At 43.7% G+C, this 23,725-nt stretch overlaps 1 protein-coding gene across 2 annotated transcripts; it reads left to right on the forward strand.

The window, feature by feature from the left end:
• The first annotated feature begins 9,116 nt into the window (after nucleotides 1-9,116).
• Nucleotides 9,117-21,365, forward strand: IDI1 (isopentenyl-diphosphate delta isomerase 1). Of its 2 annotated transcripts, none has more exons than XM_048837669.2 (5): nucleotides 9,117-9,273; nucleotides 13,150-13,310; nucleotides 14,315-14,407; nucleotides 17,920-18,050; nucleotides 19,249-21,365. In XM_048837669.2, exons 1-5 carry the CDS (start codon nucleotides 9,149-9,151, stop codon nucleotides 19,564-19,566), a joined length of 828 nt encoding a protein of 275 aa, XP_048693626.2. In that variant the 5' UTR covers nucleotides 9,117-9,148; the 3' UTR covers nucleotides 19,567-21,365. The 2 variants fall into 2 exon arrangements, with proteins under 2 accessions (XP_048693626.2, XP_048693625.2); XM_048837668.2 differs by having other exon boundaries at nucleotides 9,118-9,273; nucleotides 13,147-13,310.
• The last annotated feature ends 2,360 nt before the right edge of the window (nucleotides 21,366-23,725 follow it).

A 23,725-nucleotide genomic window follows, 5' to 3' on the forward strand; every position in this document is an offset into this window, starting at 1 on the left:
ACAGCTCCAGTATTCTTGAAAGGCAGGTGACAAGGTTTCCCCTTTGGTGTCTGGCCAGCCTGACAGAATGACTGACATAAACACTAGTAAATCACTGTCTTGTATAGTTTGTTCATTGATTCTTTTCAGCCTTGAAAATGGCACATAAATTGGCTGATACCTTAGTGATAGTGACCTTGATGCAAACGCTACCATCTTTCCCTTTTGTGGGAGTAATGTCCCAAGCCCTGGTTGCCTCTTCATTCACATAATAGTATTTCAGGATGGGGTATTTGGTCACCAGCTCCTTGATACGTGAGAGGACTGCATCATGTTGAGGTAACCATGTCCACACTGAATCATACCTCAGGGGTTCACACACATCTGAAAGACTTGATGAAACTTTGTCAGCTAGTTTACAAATCCTAATAGTCTCTGAGCTGATTTGATATTCTTAGGTGTGGGCATCTGTTTTACTACATTTATCTTTTGGGGGTTAAGTTGTAGCCCATGGGTAGTCAGTGAGTGTCTAATGTATGCTACTGCAATCAATTTCATGTTGTTTCACTTTGGTTCTCTTTCTAGCAAGCAGATAAGGTTGCGGCCAAGATCTGCCACAGCTTCCACCACACTATCTCCACATCTAGACACCAGCATTTCATCAGCCATGATGCTGATCCTTGTGAGCCCTCTTAGTATGTCTTGCTGGGGGTACTGATATTCTTCCATTTCAGGTTTCATTCCAAACATCACTCTCAATCTGTATCTACCTACTGGTGTCTAAAACGTGGTGAGTTAGCTGCTTACCTTATCCAGTAGCACTTTCCAATGTCTGGCATCAAGTACTGTACTGAGAATATTTTTGTTTTTGCCAAGTCAGATATTTCTTCAATAGTAAACATTTGCTAGTATGTTTAAATTGCTCAGGTTTGTGTAAATGTACAGCTTGCCTGGCCGGGGCACTGGAACAAGGGGGGGAGCAGGGCCCCACCATTTTAAAAGTGGAAAGGCTGTACCCTCTCATATTTTACTGGCCCTAAGGGCAAGGACAAAGGGGAAGGGGTGTAGAGGAATGAGTGGAAGGCTGGTCTTGGGGGAAGAGGCGTTACGGGAGCAGGACCTCAGGGGAAAGGGAAGTGCAATGGTGGGACCTCAGGAAGATGGGGTGGCATGAGAACAGAGCCTCAGGGGAATGGATGGCATAAGAGTGGGGACTCAGGGAGAAGGGGCGGTGCGGGGGGATGGGGCCATGGTTCAGGTGCCAGTGGCCCTCCTACTTTTAGGGAGCTTCTGCCACTCCTGTGCCTGGCTTCATTGCTACCATGCTGCTTATCCAACTTGTGGGCCCTGACACCAGCAATGATGCCTTCTTCTTCCATTTGCTTTATTGGTCCTCTTATGTTTTTCTTAGATTACAACGTGTACTCTGCAAGGTAGGCGCTGTTCTGGTTGAATCATTTGATCGGTTTCCAGGTGTTACATGCCTGGAGGACATCCCAGTCCTTCAAATTATTTTGGTAATCTTTCAGTAGCTTTGCTGATGCCACAGTGCATTGTCTGCCAGATATGGGGTATTTTTTTATTTTGCTTGTGTGTCTATTATATTAATTGTTTGTCTCAGGTTTAGTGTCACAGGGTTCAAGCATTCACATGTTTTAGCTGAGAGCTGTGTTGTTTGTACTACGAGAAATTTCATCCTGTACAAGCAGAATACCAAGGAACGGTAATTTTCTTTGTCCTAGTGGTGTTATGATCATGCCATCAGATAATTTTAATATGACTTTCCTGTCGATGTCCTGTTCGTTTGTGTGCTGGTGCCTTGTAGTTGCATCTGGTGTTAGTCTGAGCTTTACAAATCTTGAGTTTTCTGTTTTGCACTTCATTAATGTCATATATGCAAAATCCCATCCTCAGCATCATTGCTTGCTTCCTTGATATTGTGCATTTCTTGTCTGTAAGCTTGGGCTTATTGATTTATCTTGCCACAGCTACTGCATGTGGCCCCCATATTCAGGGCATTTTCCAATATGATATTTTTCTCCAAAATATTCACCAATCTTTTTTTCCATTTTGTTTATTTCCTGTGCTTTGTATTTATGCAGTTATCTTTGCATAAATTTAGATGTATTCTTTTTTAATTTCATGGTTGTCCTTTGCCACTCAGTGAATTATCTCTGCGTCTGCGCCACTTATTCTGTGCATTTGGATGTGAGCTTGTTCACCAGCTTTGCATGTGTCTATAGCTCTTGGCAGAGCTCATGTGGTTAGTCGAAGCATTCTGCTTCAAGTTCTTGCATCTTTTGTGCCTATTGCTAATCTAGAATGAATTAGTTGATCTTTTAAGATTCGATAACCTTGTGAGTCATCCATTTTGTGCAGTTTTGCAGTTTACTGATCTGTTATTTCTCCAGATTCCTGATTCCACTTGTTGTAAAAACACCTTTCATATATTAGGGAGACAAGGTGGGTGAGGTAATAGCTTTTATTGGACCAATTTCTGTTGGTGAGAGATACAAGTTTTTGAGCCACACAGAGCTTGAATATGATATTTTTTGTGGGTTGAAAATGCTTTTGCATTCTAGGATTTTACATGGGTCCTCTCAGTCTGCTGCTGTTGCCATATCCACATGCTGTTGGACCACATGGTAACTGTTGGCCATTACTTCCAGTAAAATGGTTGTTCTTTTGTTTTTCCCTTTTATGTAGCCCCATCACAATATTGTGGTTTTCCTATTATCTAAATAATGTTAGTTGCTAAGCACACCTGCTTTCACGTCCATCTGTTCAGCGACAAGAATCTAGTATGCTGCCATGAATATTGTTTTCTCTGATTTTGTTTTTTGCAATATTCTTAGTTTTTGATTTCACATACCTGCAGGAGCCAACTCACTTCTCACACCATGCTTGGTGTTCAAGTATAAAGAGAGCCAATGCAGTCCAGCATTCAGGCTTTTCCCATTCTTTCACATATACTGGCCTCTCTCATCAAGCATTTCCTGCATGTGGTGTTCTCTAAATTTCTAGAGGTTGCCCTATACATAAGCATACTTATGCATAAGCTCTGTTATACCACAGAGCACCATATGGGGAAGCTATCTACCATAACACTCTCCCTTCCAAAGTTTAGGGGACATAAGAGACCATCAGCACAACTAATAGTTGTCAGAGGCTGTGGACAAGTTGGAAGTATGCGTTTGTGAAGGTCAGGAAAGAAAGAGGGGGCTCAAAAAAGGCAGAAGTGGAAGCCTGAGTTTGGGGGATAGTAGGAGAGGTTGTAGAAGGGGCATGAGGGGTTGAGAATAGGGATTGAGAGAGGTGTGAGCAGAGAGCCCAAAGAAGATGAACTTGGGGTAGGGGCTGTGGGAATAGTGGAGGTGGTCTGGGAACCTGGCTAAGAGTCAGGAGTAACCCAGCTGAGGGGAAAGGAACTAGAAGTATGGGGCTGACACTGTTTTGAGAAGGAGCATCATAGGGCAGCAGGGGTGCTGGGAACAGGTGACAAGAGAAGTAAGGGGTGACACTAAGAGCCCCTCACTGCCAACTGGCAGTGGACCCACTATACCACCATGGCCAAACTTACTGACCCTCTGAGCCGCATAAGATAATCTTCAGAAGTTCGAGAGCTGCAAGACATGCACAACCTTTACATTTAAAATGAACATCCTACTTACTGCATCACAGCTAATTATTGCTAGAGCTAGAGGCCTTGAGAGTCTCCATCCTGATCATAAGTCTTTGGAAATCTGGTTGATACAGTATCAAGGCTCAGTCAGATATTGATTTGTAAGGACTGCACGATGTTTCGATTTTACTAACTTCGTCACGGAGTGCACCAATACACAGCAGTATGTTGTGTCAAATGGAAATGAGTCACACACTAGTCTTCTTGATTTGAGAATACTTCGTTCCTGGTACTTGCTTCCAGGACTCAATTGTAGACTGAGTATGCATCATCTTTAAAGCCTGGTCTTCCTGGAGTTTCAATAGTTCCATTTCTACAGTAGATGGTTCTGTAACCGTGGTTTTGGGAATTGGACAGCCATCATTGATCATATCAACCATGAATGAGTTTGCAAGAAAAGGCGAAGCAGGATCTCAGCTTCTACAAGTCTTCAAACCTGGCCTGAAAGTCATCAAGCAGTCCTTGTACTTTAGCTCTGTATTCCTCAAGTTTGTGATCTTCTACTTTGATTTCAGGGAATGTGTTTACCCTACTCTTGAGATGGGGAAAATGGTTGCAGTCTCTTGATGCTATATCTCCTTGCAGAAGCTTTAACTTGTTCTGAAAGCTGAAGACTGTCTGAGTAAGGTCAGAAATAATCTTATCCTTCCCTTGGAATGCCAAATTGAGAGTTTACAGATGCTGCATAATATCAGTGAAAAATATCAGATCCTGCATCCATTGCTCATCTTTTAGTTGTGGATTGGATTTTTTCATTTTCTTCAAGGAAAGCACCTATATGCTCCAACAATTCCACAAACCTATTTAAGATATTGCTGGTTAATAACCACCTCAAAATACAATACAAAGAGAGGTCATTAGGTTTGTCTTCAAGATCCAACTCTTAAATAAAATTTTTGAACTGTCAATGATTCTTCCCATTCGAGTGGATGAAATTTCTAGGACTATTTTCATACTTGAAGTATCTGCCTGTGAGATGTTCATAATGGGTGATGCAATGACCAGAGAAATTCCAGAAATTTGGGATCGCTTTTCAAGAGTCCGATAAGGCCTACTTTTTTCACCCACCACTGCAGGTGCTCCATCTGTTGCAACACTGACAGGTTTATCCAGTGGTACATGAGCATTTGTCAATGTTTTGCCAAGTGCGTTCTTTATTCAACATCACAAGTTGTTTCTTTTAGCACCACTAAGTCCAACATTTCTTCTTTCATAATTACATCTGCGGAAACATAGTGAACAAATGTCACTGGTTGTGGTTTATCTTGAATATCTGTGGATTCATCAACAGCTAGGCTGAATGCTAGAGAATTCTTTAGATCGTTTTGCATGTTCCTTGCAACACCACTACTAATCTGGGAGATCCGCCTCTTTGTAATGTGACACGAAATTGGAATTTGCCATATTAGTTGAAGTTTTGTGTAACTTGGATCTAAAATTGCAACCACTTCTGCAATATTCTTCTTAACAAATTCTCCATCACAATATGGACATTTAGCACGAATGATATTCAGTGCCATAACAAAACTAGCTTCAGTCATTGTGTCAGCTTCCTTACTGAATGCAGAAAGTAGTGTCTGTTGATTGTTGAGGCATATTTTAATGTGGTTAGCTTATTTTTCCTTAATTCTGATCCAGGATGGTACTTAGACGAAAAGTTATTGTGAGTTGTTTCATAGTGACATTTCAAGTTGCTTGCTTTGTCGTGAGAGAGTGATGCATTGCAGATTAGGCACAGGGGTTTGCCACCTTTACTAGTGAATGCAAAATCTTCCTCCCATTCTGGCTGAAAACTCAGTTTTCTTCTTCATACTTGCGTTTCTTACAGTTTGAAGATGTCATTGTCATCCACGAAATTAATGTAGTGTCCCTAAACCGCAGCGCCCCCCCGCAGGGCTGAAGCCATGAGCGCTGGCTCGCCTTACTGCGGAGAAAGCACCAAGTCTTGGCACCCCCTTCCCACTGCGGGGCTGGAACCACGAATGCTGGCTCATCCCTCTCTCTCAGGGGGAACCCCCAAGGCTTGGCACCCCTTCCCACTGCTAGGCTGAAGCCGTGAACGCTGGCTCATCCCACCCACAGGGTGAAGCCCCAAGCTCCACGAGCCTCAGTTCACCTGTCAAAGAGCCGCATGCAGCTCGTGAGCCATGGTTTGTTACTCGTATCAGGCCTGACACACTCACTACCCCACCGTCGTTGTCATATGTACATAAAAGGAATTTTGTAAAGTATTATATGTAAACTGGTGATACACTGGTTCTGAAAATTATTGCATGATGTATGTACAGATTGTGTACAGTTGTGTGTGTGTACTGGAAATACATTCTTAAATGTGTTTGGGAGGCAGTGCATACATCTAGCCTGCCCTAGACAGAAGAAAGTGCATGTACCTGTCTGACTACCTCCGCATGTAATCAAGCCAAACAAAGCCATAAAGCTAACAAGCGGCCAAGATGACATGCTGGCCACTTCCGGGAGTGGCGTGGGGCCAGGGCAGGTAGGGAACCTGCCTTAGCCCAGCTGCACACCACTGCCACCCCAGAGCCGCTCGAGGTAAGCAGCGCTGGGCTGGGCTGGAGCCCACACCCCAAACCACTCTGTACCCCAATCCCCTGCCTTGAGTCCCCTGCCACACCCCACACCCCTGCCCTGAGTCCCTTCCTGCACCCCCTCCCACACCGCAACCCCCCACCCCAGCCCTACATTCATGGCCCTGCATACAATTTCCCCACTCAGATGGGGCCCTTGGGCCAAAAAGTTTGCCCACCCCTGGCTTAAGAGTTAGGGGTTTTGGTAGGGGAGCCCAGCTCCAGCCCAGGGCCTTGTGAGATTTGAAAGGACTGAAACCCAGGAACACCTTAAGGATGCCCTCCCTAGGCACTTCCACCTACCCCTCTATTGTTCAAAGTTTAGTCTGCAGCAAGGAGGTGTGAAGCGGGTCTGTTCACTGCTGGGTGCAGCCTCATGGCCAGGCTTGGCATGGGAGCACTCCTTCTCAGGGTTGCAGCTTCCTCCTCCTGTGACTTGGCCCTCTCGCCCAGTCAGTTCCAAGTCTCTCCCCGTCAAGGTAGTCCCTAAACAACACAAGGGGAATTAACACAAACATACTAGAGAGAAGAGGAAGTGCCTCCCTCTCAGGGTGTACCTGAAACAGATCTTCTATTCTCTCAGGGAGGGACCTTTGAGCAGCTACTGATGGGCAAGAGCCTGCCTTCTCATAACAGTTACAGGTCTACTCTCTGCCATGGTCTATCATAAGTGAGCTGTTCTGCTCCCTTTTAACTCCTCCCCCAGTCTGGGCATCTCTTGCAGGTTGGGCGGGGCTGGCTGAGTCCAGAGCAGTTCCTTAACCCCTTGTTGCCTGTGTGGGATTTGAAAACCCCATCACACTGTCATGTTAATGGCATTCAGCTACTGGCAACAGGCATGCTGCTTATTGACAACTTTGTGGAAAAAAGGCCCTGGCCACAGACAGGTTTGCGGGGCTGCAGCTAGGGAAGAAAGTGCTGGGATGTGCACAGTACCTCTCTCTGTGCTCTTAAGCTGCATCCTGCTGTCAGGCTCAGCACGTTCCACAGCTACCTTCCCTGCTGCAGTCCCACTAACCTGCCTGCTTCTGGGACCCACCACCCTCACAGGAGATAATGTGCTGAGACACCCGCATCCCTACCCAGCGTGGGAACCCTGCTGGAGTCCAGGTGCTAAGGGCTAGGAAGGGAAGCTGTGAGGTAAGGCTACAGGCAGGACAGGGGGGCGCAGTGGCATGGGTGCGGAGGCTTTCCATGGAGAACAGGGCAATGGGCGCCTGAAGAGCTGCGTGGTACTTTTTGTTACCCTCTCTGACCTGCACTTTGCCCTGGTACCACGGGCCATGCCTTAACACATCCCAGTGCTTCCTTCCTGGGCTGCAGCCCTGCAGACCTCCCTTTTGCTTACTGGCAACTTTCAGATAATAGTAATTTTTTGCTGGGAACTGAGAGGTGCTAAGAAGGGATATCCACTCCATTTGTAGCACTTTGCAACTGAGGAATGTGGCCAGACTTTCAAAATGAAAAAACTAGGACTCTTCTTGTACAACAGAGATGTGTGTTGGGGTCTCAAGCACCTTAAGGTATTAGGGCTCATGCAGTGCAGGGGTCCATCTCTGCAGAGTTTATGGGAGGATCGAAGCATTAGCTGTGAGACACTCCAACCTGCAGGATTTGGGGAGAGGCCCATAGGTGGTGGTGAACTCTGTCCACGCTGAGCTCTTTGGAATGTCCACAGCTATGTGAATTTGTTGGTGAAGTGTGCACTGAATGAGACAAGGGTCCTCAGGAGCCATTAGAGGTTTGTGCATCACCTTTAATTTACTTTGGTGAACAGCTCATTTAATTCATTTAAATGTTACTAAATACATTTTATTTAATAAACCCACTGGAAAAGCCACCCAAAAAACCCCTCTTAGTTTCCAAATAATTTAACATCACTAAGCAACAGTAAACTTAGTTAACATGTCATTTACAAATTCAAGCACTTAAAAGCAAGGACATGAGCAAGTAAGAACATTATATTTCACACTATTCACATAACTAAACATGTTAAACCCTAATTCTTATAAGCAAAGGCCCATATGTGCTTTAATTTCATAACTTTATAATACTCCATGATTGTATTGCTTCGTCTAAGCAAGAACTCACATATGCTGCTGCAAAATCAAAACTAAATTCTGCAGAAAGCCCCACTGTTTCACTATTTCCTTATGCACCCCCTTCTCTCTGTATCTCTTTGGTGTCTCTTGTCTTAGACTGTAAATTCTCTGGGGGTAGGGATAATCTTTTTATTCTGTGTTTGTACAATACTTAACACAATCTGGTCCTAGTCCATAACAGGGGTGCCTACATGCTAATGCAATGCAAATAATAACCTCCCCAGCACTTTTTTAGGGGGGCACCTAAAGCGTGACAGAGATCAGGATTATGGGGAATCAATACATTAGCTGGATGCTTTTGCTAAAATGGCCATTAGTGACATGATGGTTCCCAGTGCTGAGGTTTGAGTTACCCTCTGTAGGTTTCAGAGTTAATGCTCCATTGTGAAGAAAGACTCAGGCCACACAGTCCAGGCCATGCCAGGCCAGCACCGCGCTGGTCATAGTGCAGTCTCATTCCAGCTCACGTGCACCGCCAGGATGATTAACCCCCTAGATTCCGGGGGTCGTTCCTGCAGCAAAGACACAGGGTCAAACTTCTCCACGGCCATACGCTCAGCCTCATCCTCGCTTCCCCATTGGCCAGTCACTGCCTAACCCTCGCTCGCCATTGGCTGTTCCCGTTTCCTCTACTCTCACTCTCTCTTCGGTCAGTACCAGCTGTGATTGGCTAGGCTGGATGGGACTCCGCCCAGCCCGGACGCGGGCCCTGTGCTGAGGCGCGGTGGCGCGATCGGGCGATGCGGTGACGTGCGGCTTTCCGGGCGCTGCTATTGGCGGGAGCGGGGTGACGGGCGATGTGGCGCGCGCTGTGCGGGTTTGTGGCGGCTGTGGGTGGCAGGGGCGCCGTGCGCTCTCACGCCTCGCGACTGCCCGCCGGGAGCCTGCTGGGACAGGAGGCCCGGGCCGACAGCCCCGCGGGGTGAGTGCAGCGGCGGCGCCTGCCGCAGCGTCTCTGGCCGGGGGGGCGATGGGGGAGGGAGTAATGGAAACGGAGTGGCGGGGCGGGGCGCTAACGGGAGCAGACCTTGGGCATGGTCTGGACAGGGGTTGGTGATGTAGAGTATGCGGGGGAGGCGGGGGGTAGGAGGATGATGTGGGGACGGGAGTGGGAGTGTCAGGGGACAGGAGGGTGGGGGTGTCGGGGTAGGAGGCTACGGGGTGGGGATGTCGGGGGGGACGGGAGTGGGGGTGTCGGGGGTAGGAGGCTACGGGGTGGGGATGTCGGGGGGGACGGGAGTGGGGGTGTCAGGGGGTAGGAGGCTACGGGGTGGGGATGTCGGGGGGGACGGGAGTGGGGGTGTCAGGGGGTAGGAGGCTACGGGGTGGGGATGTCGGGGGGGACGGGAGTGGGGGTGTCGGGGGTAGGAGGCTACGGGGTGGGGATGTCGGGGGGGACGGGAGTGGGGGTGTCAGGGGGTAGGAGGCTACGGGGTGGGGATGTGGCGGGGGACGGGAGTGGGGGTGTCAGGGGGTAGGAGGCTACGGGGTGGGGATGTCGGGGGGGACGGGAGTGGGGGTGTCAGGGGGTAGGAGGCTACGGGGTGGGGATGTGGCGGGGGACGGGAGTGGGGGTGTCAGGGGGTAGGAGGCTACGGGGTGGGGATGTCGGGGGGGACGGGAGTGGGGGTGTCAGGGGGTAGGAGGCTACGGGGTGGGGATGTGGCGGGGGACGGGAGTGGGGGTGTCAGGGGGTAGGAGGCTACGGGGTGGGGATGTCGGGGGGGACGGGAGTGTCAGGGGGTAGGAGGCTACGGGGTGGGGATGTCGGGGGGGACTGGAGTGGGGGTGTCAGGGGGTAGGAGGCTACGGGGTGGGGATGTCGGGGGGGACGGGAGTGGGGGTGTCAGGGGGTAGGAGGCTACGGGGTGGGGATGTCGGGGGGGACGGGAGTGGGGGTGTCGGGGGTAGGAGGCTACGGGGTGGGGATGTCGAGGGGGACGGGAGTGGGGGTGTCAGGGGGTAGGAGGCTACGGGGTGGGGATGTCGGGGGGGACGGGAGTGGGGGTGTCGGGGATACGAAGATGGAGTGGGGGGTTAGGAGGATGAGGGGATGTTGTGGGGACGGGAGTGGGAGTGTCGGGGTAGGAGGATACGGGGAGGGGATGTCGTGGGGGACGGGAGTGGGGGTGTCAGGGGATACGAAGATGGAGTGGGGGGGTTAGGAGGATGAGGGGATGTTGGGGGGGTTAGGAGGGTGGGGATGTCAGGGGGACAGGAGGATGTCGGGGGACAGGAGGATGGGGGTATCGGGGATAGCAGGATGGTGGTGGGGATGCCGGGGGACAGGAACGGAGGGGTGTCAGGAATTAGGAGGATGGGGGGTGTCAGGGTTGGGGAGGGTCTCACACCAAGGTCTCCCAATCTCTTTATCTGACTTCCTATAGGGTCTGCTACTGAGCTCTCTGGGATTGGGGATGGGGTGTCGGGGAGGGAGGATGGGTGATATTGGGGACTGGGGTGGGGTTGGGAGTGTCAGGGGAACAGGGGCTTAAGGGGATGGAGGTGGGGTTGAGGGGATTTTGCGTGGAAGGGCCTTTTACACCCCTGGCTCTTTCTAGTGCGGGTGAATCTTCTCCTTAGCTGTAACTCCTCATCCACTTCATCTGGTCCCAGCCTGAGGCCCCAGGAGTATCTTTCTGTGCTGGGTGTTTTCTTGCGATTGCGTAGGTTGGTGTGTGAGGCTGGCACTGTTGCAGTGGGACCAACCTTCTCATAGAGAATTTGGATCATCTCTCTGAAGGGTTGTTGTCACCATCATCTTAAATCATACCTCAGTCGGAGACCTGCTTCTCAGTGTTGCTGGCAATACTGAAGAGTCCCTGTAACTGAGGGAGATTAAAGGAAACTATTTCCTTGATACATTTGATGGTATTCGTTGTCTAGTCGTCATCACTGTTTCCACTCGGTAGTGTGGGTTTGTCACAAAGCAAAAATGAAACAATTTTTTAAAATTGTAAAAGGTGACTGTAAAACCCTCAGTCATTTGTAGGAGCCTTAGGGGAAGACAAATCACCTATAACTAACTTTAATTCCTTTTTTTAAAAGTATAACTTGATTTGTAGCACTAGTAAAGTCTCTATACAAACTTATCACACCTTGAGCAGATCGTGCAACACTTTGGGCGCAGGAAAAAAATAGGATGAAAAAGGTATTTAATTAGAAAATTGTTTAGAATCCACTGCCTCATGTTAGTTTCTGGGCATATTGCACCTCAGACTCCTGCTCTCTGCTCTGTCTCATTATTACTACACTGCGATAAGACATCTCATAGTGGTCTCAGAACCCTGGCTCCAGTCCAAGCCTGATCATCTACACTGGAATTTTTAGCCCCACAGCTCAAGTTCTATTAGACTAACTCAGATGACCCTGGCTCTAAGACCCAGTTCTGTGAGTTATTTTTATCACAGTGTAGATGTACACTCTGAGCACGCACCCTCTTGGTTTCGGGCCTGTAGTTGTCATGTGTCTCTCAGGGTGGAATCATGCAATTCTCCCACTCTGACAGGGCCCTAAGTTGCATTTTTCTGTGTATGAACTGTGATTATCTCACCAGATCTGATTTATGTCCAGACTGCGATTCTGTTCCCTCTGTGGGGCAATGACAATGGTAAATCAGTGACCAAACAACCTCCTTAAAGCAAGCATTTCATAAAAAAAAATCTTAAAAATCTTAAAACAGATTGTACATGTTTACCTTATCAGATTTTTAACCATCTTTCACATGGAGACCCTGGTAGATATGACTTCTTATAGTGTCTTCCATTGAGCTTCTCTCTGTCTCAGCTCGTCTCCCTACTCAGAGCTTACTGACAACTCCCAAAGCCAGGGGTGGCCAACCTGAGCCAGAATTTACCAGTGTACATTGCCAAAGAGCCACAGTAATAGGTCAGTAACTCGCCATCAGCTCCTCCCTCCGAGCACCTCCCGGGGAGGAGTGAGGGCATGGCAGGCTCTGGGGAGGGGGCAGAGTGGAGGCAGGGCCTGTGGCAGGGCCACGGGTTGAGCAGTGAGCACCCCCGGCACATTGGAAAGTTGGCGCGTGTAGCTCCAGACCCGGAGTCGGTGCCTATACAAGGAGCCGCATCTTAACTTCTTAAGAGCTTCATGTAGCTCCAGAGCCACAGATTGGCCACCCCGCCCTAGGCAGTCTGGCAACTCCACCCTCCTTTGCAGGAGTCATGTCACTTTTTAGCCATTTGTAGTCCTTTGACCTGGTAATCTCTAGCTTTGGCAAAACAATCTTTGTAACTTGTTGGAGACTGAGTCCTTGAATCTACCAGATTGCCTCATTGTCTTTCATGTCCTTGGGAGTTCCTATTTAGGAAGCAACTGTGCCCCCTTCACATACATCTATGTACATGTGGTCCAGGCCATATGATTAGTTTACAGAATCTGGTTTGGGCAAGCTGATCTGTACCATATGATGCAGGATTTCCTATATCAGATCAGAGATCCAGCGTCCTTCTAGGGCTAATACCTGCTCTTTCAGAGAAGAGAGACAAAAATCCATAAAGCATCTAGCTAATATTGCAGTACAGTACATATTGTGGGGTAGCCAATACCTTCATCTCTGAGCCAATCCATTTACATTTATCAGAATAAAGTTTGCTTATCCTTCTCTAAACAAAATAATAACTATAACTTATTGTAAAACTATCCACAGTATTAGAGTCTACCACCTATGGCAGCAAATTCTGAAGGCTGAACATGTGATGTGTGAAATATTCTAACTTCTAAATTTGCTGGCCCTCAGTCTCATCAAGTGATTGTCTCTTTTGATCACTGTTTTCAGTAGAAAGAGAAGTACCACAGCTATGCCTGAAGTAAACACAGATAATCTTGATGAGCAGCAGGTGCAGCTTTTGGCAGAGATGTGTATCCTTATTGATGAAAATGACAAGAAGATTGGTGCAGATACCAAGAAAAACTGCCATCTGAATGAAAACATTGATAAAGGTACAGTTTAAATTGATAGGAAATCATGTTAATAATTGTATGATATATATAAATAAACATAAACCTGGCCTTGAAGAGTTTACATTCAAAGCAAGATGCTACAGTGGGAACAACAAACAATTGGAGGCAATAAGGAAGGGAGAATAAAGATAATAGTACTAGGAACATGTGGCTGTGAACATTTAGCAAGGTGCTTTTGACTCACTTAGATTTTTTTTAACTTACAAAATATAAGCAAATAGATATATTATAACAAAATAAAAGTCTTAGAAGACAGTAATTAACTTTTATTTTAGTAGGTTTATTTTTTCAAACGGCAAAATATAACCACTTCACAGAGGGGAGTTAAAAGGGAATTTGTCTCAATTTTATATGCTGGTTTGTCTCTACTAGAAACAGAGTCTGTATACTTCTTGAATGCTTATCCTTTTTATTTTTGGTGGCCCAATAAATGGTATTTCATGTAAGGTTTGCAGATTGCTTTTGTGTACTCACAGTAACAAGGAGCTTGTCCTGGAGAAGGACAGAGAGCTAACACTTTTGGGAAAGTTCTGGTTTTACATTCTACTACTTATTCTATGCACATTATTGAGAGCTGGATGCCTTCCAAAGTAAAGTTTGGGATTTTAACAGCCTGTTCTACATTATTTCTCTCTGATATAAAATCTCACATAAGGACTAAGCCCCGGTAGTGACTTGCCCAAACATGCCTTAGATAAACTTCCTTCAGAAACATTGAGCTTATTTGTAATAAGATATTGGAAGCAGATACTTAGAAATTTGTGCATGTATAGGAATAGGAAAAGCTAACATTTAACACAGGTCAAAATACAAAATCGAAAGTGTTTCTTTTTTTCCACTTCTTAAGAAAAGTTTCTAGTACATAAGATTGAGGAAAAAAACCTTTCAAAGATGAACCTATTCTGGTTCCGTGATCTTTGCTATTGTACTTGCAGTTCTTTTTTAATCGGAGAATAATACTCATGTTTTTATGTCTGTTTTAGGATTATTGCACCGAGCTTTCAGTGTTTTTTTATTCAATACAGAAGATAAGTTGCTATTGCAGCAGAGATCAGATGCTAAAATTACTTTTCCAGGTTCGTATGTAAACATTTCTTGCTAAGGTAAAAAGCTGTGTTTGTGCCCCTCTTTCATTTCCCACCATAACTTCCTCTACAGACTTTAAGATCAGTTTCCTTGGGGAGAGGAGAGAAAGTTAATTAGTTTTGGGCTTTTCCAGAGGATGAAGCCAATGTATAGGCACATCAGCTTCTTGCATTAGAGAATAATTATAGCATGGATTAGAGACCTGTTGGGAGAGATTGTCCAAGGACATGTGCAGACATGTTTATGCAGGTCCAGGGAGTGCTTGTAACTAACTTTTTCAATAGAGAAGAGCTAGAAAGCAAAGTGGGAAAATCATGCAACTACCTGTGCAAATGGAATTTGATCCTTTAGATTCTACTTGGAAAGAAGTGCAACTGAAGTTTCTCAGGAAAAAAAATATTCAGCTGTTGGAAGACGATCCTGAGTTGAATCTGAAAACTGACTCCTTTTACTTGACGCTGCTGTTTTAGTGGTTCTCTTTCCACCCCCCTCATAAGGTAGCAAAAATACTGCTTTTGATCAAAAGGTACCGTGCCCCTATCGCACGATCTAGAGAGGCTCCGAACTGAGTGTGCGTATCTCAGGGCAGATTGTCAAAAACAGAACGGACACCCCAGACTGTTGGTATGTACTATAATTAGATTTCACCAAGCCAGTAACAAAAGTGAACTCCTAGATCACTGTATCTATCAGTGTTTCCATGGAGTCACAGTCCCCTTAGACTCTCCAGTCTATCTTGCTGTCCAGGCAAGCTGGACTTAGTGATAAATGGTCACTTACACCAGAATATTCAGGTTCCAAGAAGCCAGTCACTTACCCCAGATCAACTGGTACTTTAGATCTCATGTCAAAGACAATAGAATATAGAATCATAGAATATCAGGGTTGGAAGGGACCTCAGGAGGTCATCTAGTCCAACCCCCTGCTCAAAGCAGGACCAATCCCCAACTAAATCATCCCAGCCAGGCCTTTGTCAAGCCTGACCTTAAAAATATCTAAGGAAGGAGATTCCACCACCTCCCTAGGTAACGCATTCCAGTGTTTCACCACCCTCCTAGTGAAAAAGCTTTTCCTAATATCCAGCCTAAACCTCCCCCACTGCAACTTGAGACCATTACTCCTTGTTCTGTCATCAGCTACCACTGAGAACAGTCTAGATCCATTCTCTTTGGAACCCCCTTTCAGGTTGTTGAAAGCAGCTATCAAATCCCCCCTCATTCTTCTCTTCCGCAGACTAAACAATCCCAGTTCCCTCAGCCTCTCCTCATAAGTCATGTGTTCCAGTCCCCTAATCATTTTTGTTGCCCTCCACTGGACGTTTCCCAATTTTTCCACATCCTTCTTGTAGTGTGGGGCCCAAAACTGGACACAGTACTCCAGATGAGGCCTCACCAGCGTCGAATAGAGGGGAACGATCTCGTCTCTCGATCTGCTGGCAGTGCCCCTACGTATACATCCCAAAATGCCATTGGCCTTGTTGGCAACAAGGGCACACTGTTGACTCATATCCAGCTTCTCGTCCACTGTAACCCCTAGGTCCTTTTCTGCAGAACTGCTGCCGAGCCATTCGGTCCCTAGTCTGTAGTGGTGCATGGGATTCTTCTGTCCTAAGTGCAGGACTCTGCACTTGTCCTTGTTGAACCTCATCAGATTTCTTACCTTAAGGCAGTTCTGTAACAAATTAATTAAAGGTTTATGAACTGGGAAAAAGAAATAAGCGTTATTGGCAGGTTAAAGCAAGCCAACATATATATGCAAATGAGTTGCAATCTAAGTCCTAAGAGTGACAGAGCTGTAGTGATCTATCAATTTAACGTATCTTTCAGGGTGGATCCAGGTGTAACTCCTGGGGGTCTCTGGCCCTGTGAGAGTTCAAACAGCAAAGAGATGGAAAATTTTGTTAAGTCTTCGTTTTATTTCCTTCATTCAGCCTCCAGTTCCATAGGATGAGTGTCCTTGCATGTAGCATTTCCAAGGTGTGATAGGGCCCTTCACCAATCCTTTGTATTGCACTGTTCCTTGATGTCCCATCTGATTTTGATGGTTATTCTGAGTGGGCAGGAGACACTCTTCCCATCGGAGTTCAAATTTAAAGCAAATATTTTCAAAGTTATAAAGCAAAACTTATGTATTTCCTTACAGCATGAAATACAGACATTACAAATAAAATGAATGCATGCAGCAACTAACAAACATACTATAGAGTCTAAGCCTGGGGTAATCAATAGGCTGACTGTGGGCCAAATCCAGACTATCAGACACTTTTGAATGGACCACAAAATTTGTTTATTTACTACTTATAATTATTGTTACTGTGGTGTGAAAAATGTTTCTTTGTAGTCTGAACCTTGACCGTGAAATTTGGACCTTGGAAAAAAAATAGACTAACCTTGGTGCAAGGACTAAATACAGTCTTAGAAAACTAATACTGATTTTAAGCAACGATAACACATAAGTGAGATGGTCCGGTCTGTATAGCTATGAGTTTGTCAGTTTTTAGCTAATGCCTGGAGCTTTAGCAAGACCTGGCACCTGGCCTGCCAGCGTCACAGCCATCTGCAACCTCCCTCTTTTTATCCTTTCATGCTTTGGTCTTTTTTCTCACCCTCTAGTTCTTTATTAATGTCAAAACAATAGGCAAGACAACTTACAGAGAAACCTAAATATGCCTGTTTCCATTTAGAACTGTGAAACTCATCTTAGACTTGAAAATGTCTAAATCTTGTCTGCTCCAGAAAAATCTCATTGTATTATGAGATTGCTGCTTCAGTCAAAGCAGTCAGGCATGTGCTTTGCACCTGGGTTTTAATGATTATTTAGACTGGTTTGGTCACCAAGCAGCATTTACCATGCTACAATATCTGTAATTAATGTGAAAACATTCAGTGCAGTGGGTGGGTGCTCTTTTCTACCAATCTAAGGGCTTGTCTATGCAACTGCTAAGTTTGCAGCAAGCTAGGGTTTGAATCTACTCCTGCCATGGGTTAAGTATGTATATGGACCCTGGTGCACCTTGATCTACCTCATTTTGAAACTGGAGTAGATTAAAACGCTCTGGGGCAGTGTGTGGCAGCAGGGTCCACATGAATACTTAGTGTGCAGCAGCCTAGCATGTTGTTAATCAAACTTTTAGACACTCCAGGTAAAGTCTACAGGATAAACAATGCAGAGGGTTTTGCCAGCTGATCTTGCAACACTAGATGAGATCCTCTGGGGAGACAGCATTTGTTATCCAAGGTGATAATGCAGCACAAATAAGGCACTAACATGCAAAGTTAGGTTAATTTTAACTTCTGTTAGAAATATTTGATTAGGGGAAATCTGTTTCTGTTTTTTCTCAAACACAAACAGGGAGTAGGAAAGAATGTTCAAGCTTTAAAGTGGAGGGTGTTTAGACACCTTTTTAAAAAAACAAACGGACTGGTGATGCAGCTGTTCTATACTAGATTTCTGCAATGTATTTTGCTGTTCTGAATACTGACTGTACACAAACTTTTTACAGATTGTTTTACCAACACTTGCTGCAGCCATCCACTAAGCACCCCACTAGAACTGGAAGAAAATAATGCCCATGGTGTTCGGCGAGCAGCACAGAGGCGATTAAGAGCAGAGTTAGGAATTCCTCTGGAACAGGTAACAGAGTGTGTCACTACAGATTAATAATTTACCTGAAGAAAAATTGTTGAACAGTAAACTTTTGAATTTGGCACAAAGTAACTACCTGCTAGGATTTGTAACCAAAAGCTTACACTGAAGAGGAATTAAACTGTTGAATCTTGTAGGTCTAGTTGCTTAGGGAATAGATGTAAATATTGGTGAGTCAATTGGCACAAGTGTCTTCCAGATTCTAAAAGTCTTGTCCAGCTGCCTACTAAAGGATCCTGGAAGGCAGCGCATAAAGTAGAGACATAGGATTCCAAATACAGTGTTTAAAATCAAAATTATTTACAAGAATCTGAAATAAATATTGCCATCTATTGTAAGTTACTGTAAATTAACAGTCATTGCCAAGAAACCCAACTGACTGTTAGCTGCCTTTGGTGTGTTTTATATTCTACAATGAACACAAGTTTGTGAGATACTTGTTGAAAAATATCCTGTTCTCTCTCTCTCCCATAACTGGACCCAAATACTTTAATCCTTGATACAGTACCAGAGCAATAAAATAAATTGTTCGCAAGAAAAAAGGATCCTTCAAGAGTACTTCTTCCTTCAACCTAAATATAAGGCAAAGAGTAAATAACATTGTGCAAAGTAAGACTTCATTTCAGTTTAAATCCTCTGTTTACTAACATGGGAAAGGACATTTAATCACCAACCTTAAAAAGTTGGACAACAATATTACAATGATTTTAAAAATACAAATTGGCAATGAGGGGTAGGGCTGCTGTACCTAGTCAATTATGAAAGTTGAAAGGGGTAACAAGTAGGATACCTGCCCGAGTCCCCTGGCAGTGTTGGGTTTTTTTTATAATTACTTCACTATTTAAAAAATGTTTCTTCTGTTTCCATGTAGAAAAACCCACACAAAACCAGAAAGCATACTGGTGTATAGGGAAACAATGAAGCCAACTCAACAGGAGTGCTGTCACATGCACCAAGTTGGACAAAAAAAAGTGTTTTTTTGCCTCTGTGTATTAAAAATAAGCTTCAAACTTTTTTCCAGACCAAAAATGTATGTTGGAGTGTTTTTTAAACTGACAGTGTCCCTTCAGAAAGGTGATGCATAACGGTCTTGTTTTTTCCACTTCCAAAATATATTAATTAAAATGTCTTGCTGTAACTCCCTATCTCTTACTGCTGATTAGTTAATTAAGGATTTTGGTTTTAGGTAACTCCAGAAGAAATCTCCTATCTAACGCGAATTCACTACAAGGCCCGCTCTGATGGGATCTGGGGAGAACATGAAATTGATTACATCTTGTTTGTGCGGAAGAACGTAACACTGAATCCTGATCCGAATGAGATCAAAAGCTACTGTTATGTGACACAGGAAGAACTAAAACAGCTCTTGGAAAAAGCATCAAAAAATGAAATCAAGATTACTCCATGGTTCAAATTAATTGCAGAGACTTTTCTTTTTAAATGGTGGGATAACCTGCATAATTTAAATAGATTTGTGGATCATGAAAAAATACACAGAATGTAAAAAGCTCTAAGTGAATGTAGTGGTGAGGGATAACAGTGGGATGCTGTCTTAATAGCAGTAAGGTGACTTTTAATTCTTAAGGTTTTGAATACTGACAAAAATGGTACATCAGCAGTACCTATTGTAGGAATTTCTGTTCCTATGCATAGTGATGTTGTTTCAGTTGGGCTGGGTTTTTTGTGTTTTTTTGACGGGGCGGGCAGAGCTGTTGGGTTGTGGGTTTTTGTGTTAATTTACAGCTGAACAACAGTGCTGGCCTGACAGCATGGGTAATTTAAGTCATCTTTTCAGAGCAGGCAAGCTGTGGTGTTACCCAAGTACTGAGAAAAGTTTTGAGTGTAAAGCCAGCCTTGATGACTATAAGTAACAGTAGGTATAGTATGAACTTGTTTGGGGCTTAATGAATACTAAGATAGAAAGCCTGTGTAGAAAATAAATTGTAAACCTTTATTTTGAGGGGCACTGAAATACATTTAATAAGGCTTATCAGATAAACACAAATAGGCAACAGCAAAGTAAACTTCCCTGCATTGCCTTTCCATGCAGTGCCTATAACCTGACTGAGAGTGATGCTCTCTAATGCATGGAGGATAATCCAGTCTCTAACTCCATTTAGTTCAAAGAAAAGGAGTACTTGTAGCACCTTGGAGGCTAACATTTATTTGAGCATAAGCTTTCATGAGCTACAGCTCACTTCATCGGATGCACGTAGCTCACGAAAGCTCATGCTTAAATAAATTTGTTAGTCTCTAAGGTGCCACAAGTACTCCTTTTCTTTTTGTGTATACAGACTAACATGGCTGCTACTCTGAAACCTCCATTTAGTTCAGTCTCCACTGTGACAGTAGATATGTGCCACTTCTGAAATAGACATCCAGCCACTTACAATTAATCTGACACATCTTCCAAACTCAGTTTATGGAGGCAGATAGGTTAAAGGAATTTTGTCAATGTGTATTTATACTAGTTCAAGTTACATTGTTTAACTAGCATCTCTTCATCTTTTATAAAAACCTATGGCTTGTTGATTCCTCTGTTGCTTTTAAGATTTTTCATTAAGGAAAAAACTGATTTACTAGGGAAATGCTATCAAATGCACAAAGTAAACAAATCAAACTTCACAACTATGTCAGTCTCAGTAATACTTTAAATTTTCATTACAACTTCTGAAAATGTAAGTTACACAAACGCATGGGAATGTTACATGAAAATCACCTGGAGTGACTGGTTCCTCTGCTCTTTTGTATAAGTGTGAAGTAGAATACTAATATCACTGAACACTTCCACTGTTTAATATTTTAACATTTTATTGGTGTTCTAAAGCAGAAAATGGAATTTCAACTTAAATGTTTTCATATAGGGCAACTACAATGGAAATCTGTTTGTTCTTGCCTAAAAAAAGTGAATGACAAGGCTGTTAACTGCAGTCCTTAAAAGGACATTTAGGATCACAGAAAGAAGTGCGACTTAACCATTGTTAGAATGTAAATATAAGAACCTTGGTAATTCACTGAGTTCTTTGAACTTAAATGCACTTAAAATTACTATTGGTGGTGTGATAGGAGTCTTGTACAGTGGAAGACAGTAAAACTAGGTTGTGGGTTCTCCATTAGAATCAGAAAGCAAAGAAAGCAGTACTACCTTTAACTAAACCTTTCAAGAAAAAGGTAACAACTTGTGACCCCATGACATCTTCCCCCTTCTCTTTAGTCGAGCAGCCTTGAAGTGTTGTAGAGGATTAGGTAGCATCATTTCTAAAATTCCTCTGATAACAAAAATAAACATTGTCTTCTACATGAGCTTTTGAGAGTGGTTGTGTTTTGGGTCAAGCCACCATTGGCACTGTTCTTCACTTCTGATTTTAGTCAACTGTTTTCCTGGTTCTTTAGTTTCCTCCCCTTCCCCCTTCAATTTACATTGTGGGCACCAAAATGGAACTGCAACCCCCCTGAAACTGAGCCTACGGTTCATACAAGCAGATCATGGTGGAATATCAAAACACTTATGATTTGAATTATTGAGAGGCTGAAAGGAGAGCTGTTTTGGCTGATAAGTTAGGTAACAATCTGAGCAGACGGTGAAATTAAGCCAAACATTTATCCTGAAGGCCTGCCTTTAAATACAAAGTACATGTTACTGTAAAGATGTATATATTAAAAGCATATGAACTAAAATATTGTTTATTCAGGTAGTAGTTTTTTCAGACCAAAACTAGAAGATAAGCTTTTTTGCTCAGTGGGATCTGAATTGAGACAACTTAAGTGTAAGAGCTCTAATAGCATTGAGAACTGAACATTAAATTCTGCCTTCTGTAAAATCCACTCTGCTTCAGTGAAGTCAGTGTAATTGTAGGAGCATAAGAAAATAAAATTTCACGAGTTATCCTTATGTCTTTTCTCTATCGGACCCTGACAGTCACATGGGTAAAACTGCTGGCAACCATTCCAGGAGAAAAGTGAGAGTATGCAATTGCCAGTTACCTTACCCATTGTTAATGTGTAATGTAAATCTGTTGCTTTTCAGAAATGAAGGGAATATGTTTAACGCACAAATGTTGTTTCACTAACATTAAAAAATGGGGAAGAAATACAACAGTACAAACCATCACAACTAGTGCTTCATTACTGTACTGTCAGTGAAAGCTAATCATGTTCTTTAACATTAAAACAGGAACTGAAGTATCAGTGGAGAGGACATCTGCTGAAATTGCATTTGTGTACATCTAGAGACATTTCACTGAATACCCCCTTAAACTAAAGAAATATTTCACTAAAAGTGTCCTATTAACTGCTTTTGAAGATATTACATGAAGTCTGATTGTCAGAATGAAACCAAAGATGGGGAAGACCATTCTACTCCATAGTAGAGGGATGTTACAATAAACTATAAAAACAGTTCAATAATGGAAAGTGCAGGCTGCTTATTTGATTCATTAAACAAATAGATTAAAAAAATACATCCCACTCATGCAACAGAGTTCCCATCCCAATTCAAATGAAGGGATGAAAGGCACTGCCAACTACTTAAAGACAAGATTATCTCTTTGGTATAAAAAATAGCAGATTCAGCAATTGGGAGAGTACATCTTGTCTGGAACAAATACTGAAGCCAAAGACCAAAGTTTCAACATGTCAGAACAAAAGTACTATAGCTAAATTTGCCCTGATTTTGGCCAAGGTGTAAAAGGCAAAGTTCTAGTCTCCCCTTTCTAAACATTATACTCTTGCAAGTTTTAAATTATTATACACATTTTAATCAAATTCTTATGCCAAAATATGTTTTTATACTAGTGCTGGAGGTTTTAACATCCACATTTTTCTTTATACTATACATAATGAGGCTACCATGTGTGTTAGGGGACGTGGCAGGGAAGACGGGCTTGGTTGTCAGACAGAGATAGCCAGTATCACTCAGCCCTTCTGACCATCAACAGTTTTCCCAGTGCCAGAAGAAATTATACTTGCTATTTTATTTTAGGGTTGTAGAGAATTAGCGCTGTGCTCCTCTATAGTTTGGAAAGTCTAAGCACACACTCCCCAACACGAAGTCTTTCATGGTTTGTTTTACCTCTATTACTGCAAAAAGTATCTCATTTTAAAAAAATACTTCTACGTTGCAGTGTAAATTAAATTAAATGCCCTAACACAATGGATGAAACAAGCTCCTTCTGAGCTGAGAACAAAGATAACACAGCCTATTGATTTACTAAAGAACATATATTCTTGCCTATTTTTCATTTATAACAGGTCATATGCAAATTAGGTTCAGAAACAAGCAAATGTTTCAATCATGATCATTATAAAAAATGTAAGTGCTCTAAAGCACTGGATTTTTTTAAAATTTAAGATACTATTAAAGTCTCCGGCTTTGCATGTGCTGAATAAGTATGTAATCTTATATAACAAGCTATTTGTAATACTGTGCATGTGGCATAATGCTAAATATTACTGTTATTTTGTTATTGGCAATGTATTTTTTGGAACCACTGGGATGTAAAATATCCTTAAGGCCGTTCTAACTGGCCATGCTAATGTAAACTTTCTCATTACGGTTACAGTTCTTATGACAACAACCCAAGTCCATTTGGGTTTAATACCCTCAACTTCTGTAGTCATTCAGACGGTTCATCTGGACTGATGCCAATCTGATGTCCATTCAA

Source organism: Caretta caretta, chromosome 2 (assembly GCF_965140235.1).
Source record: "Caretta caretta isolate rCarCar2 chromosome 2, rCarCar1.hap1, whole genome shotgun sequence".
Taxonomy (NCBI): Eukaryota; Metazoa; Chordata; order Testudines; family Cheloniidae; genus Caretta; species Caretta caretta.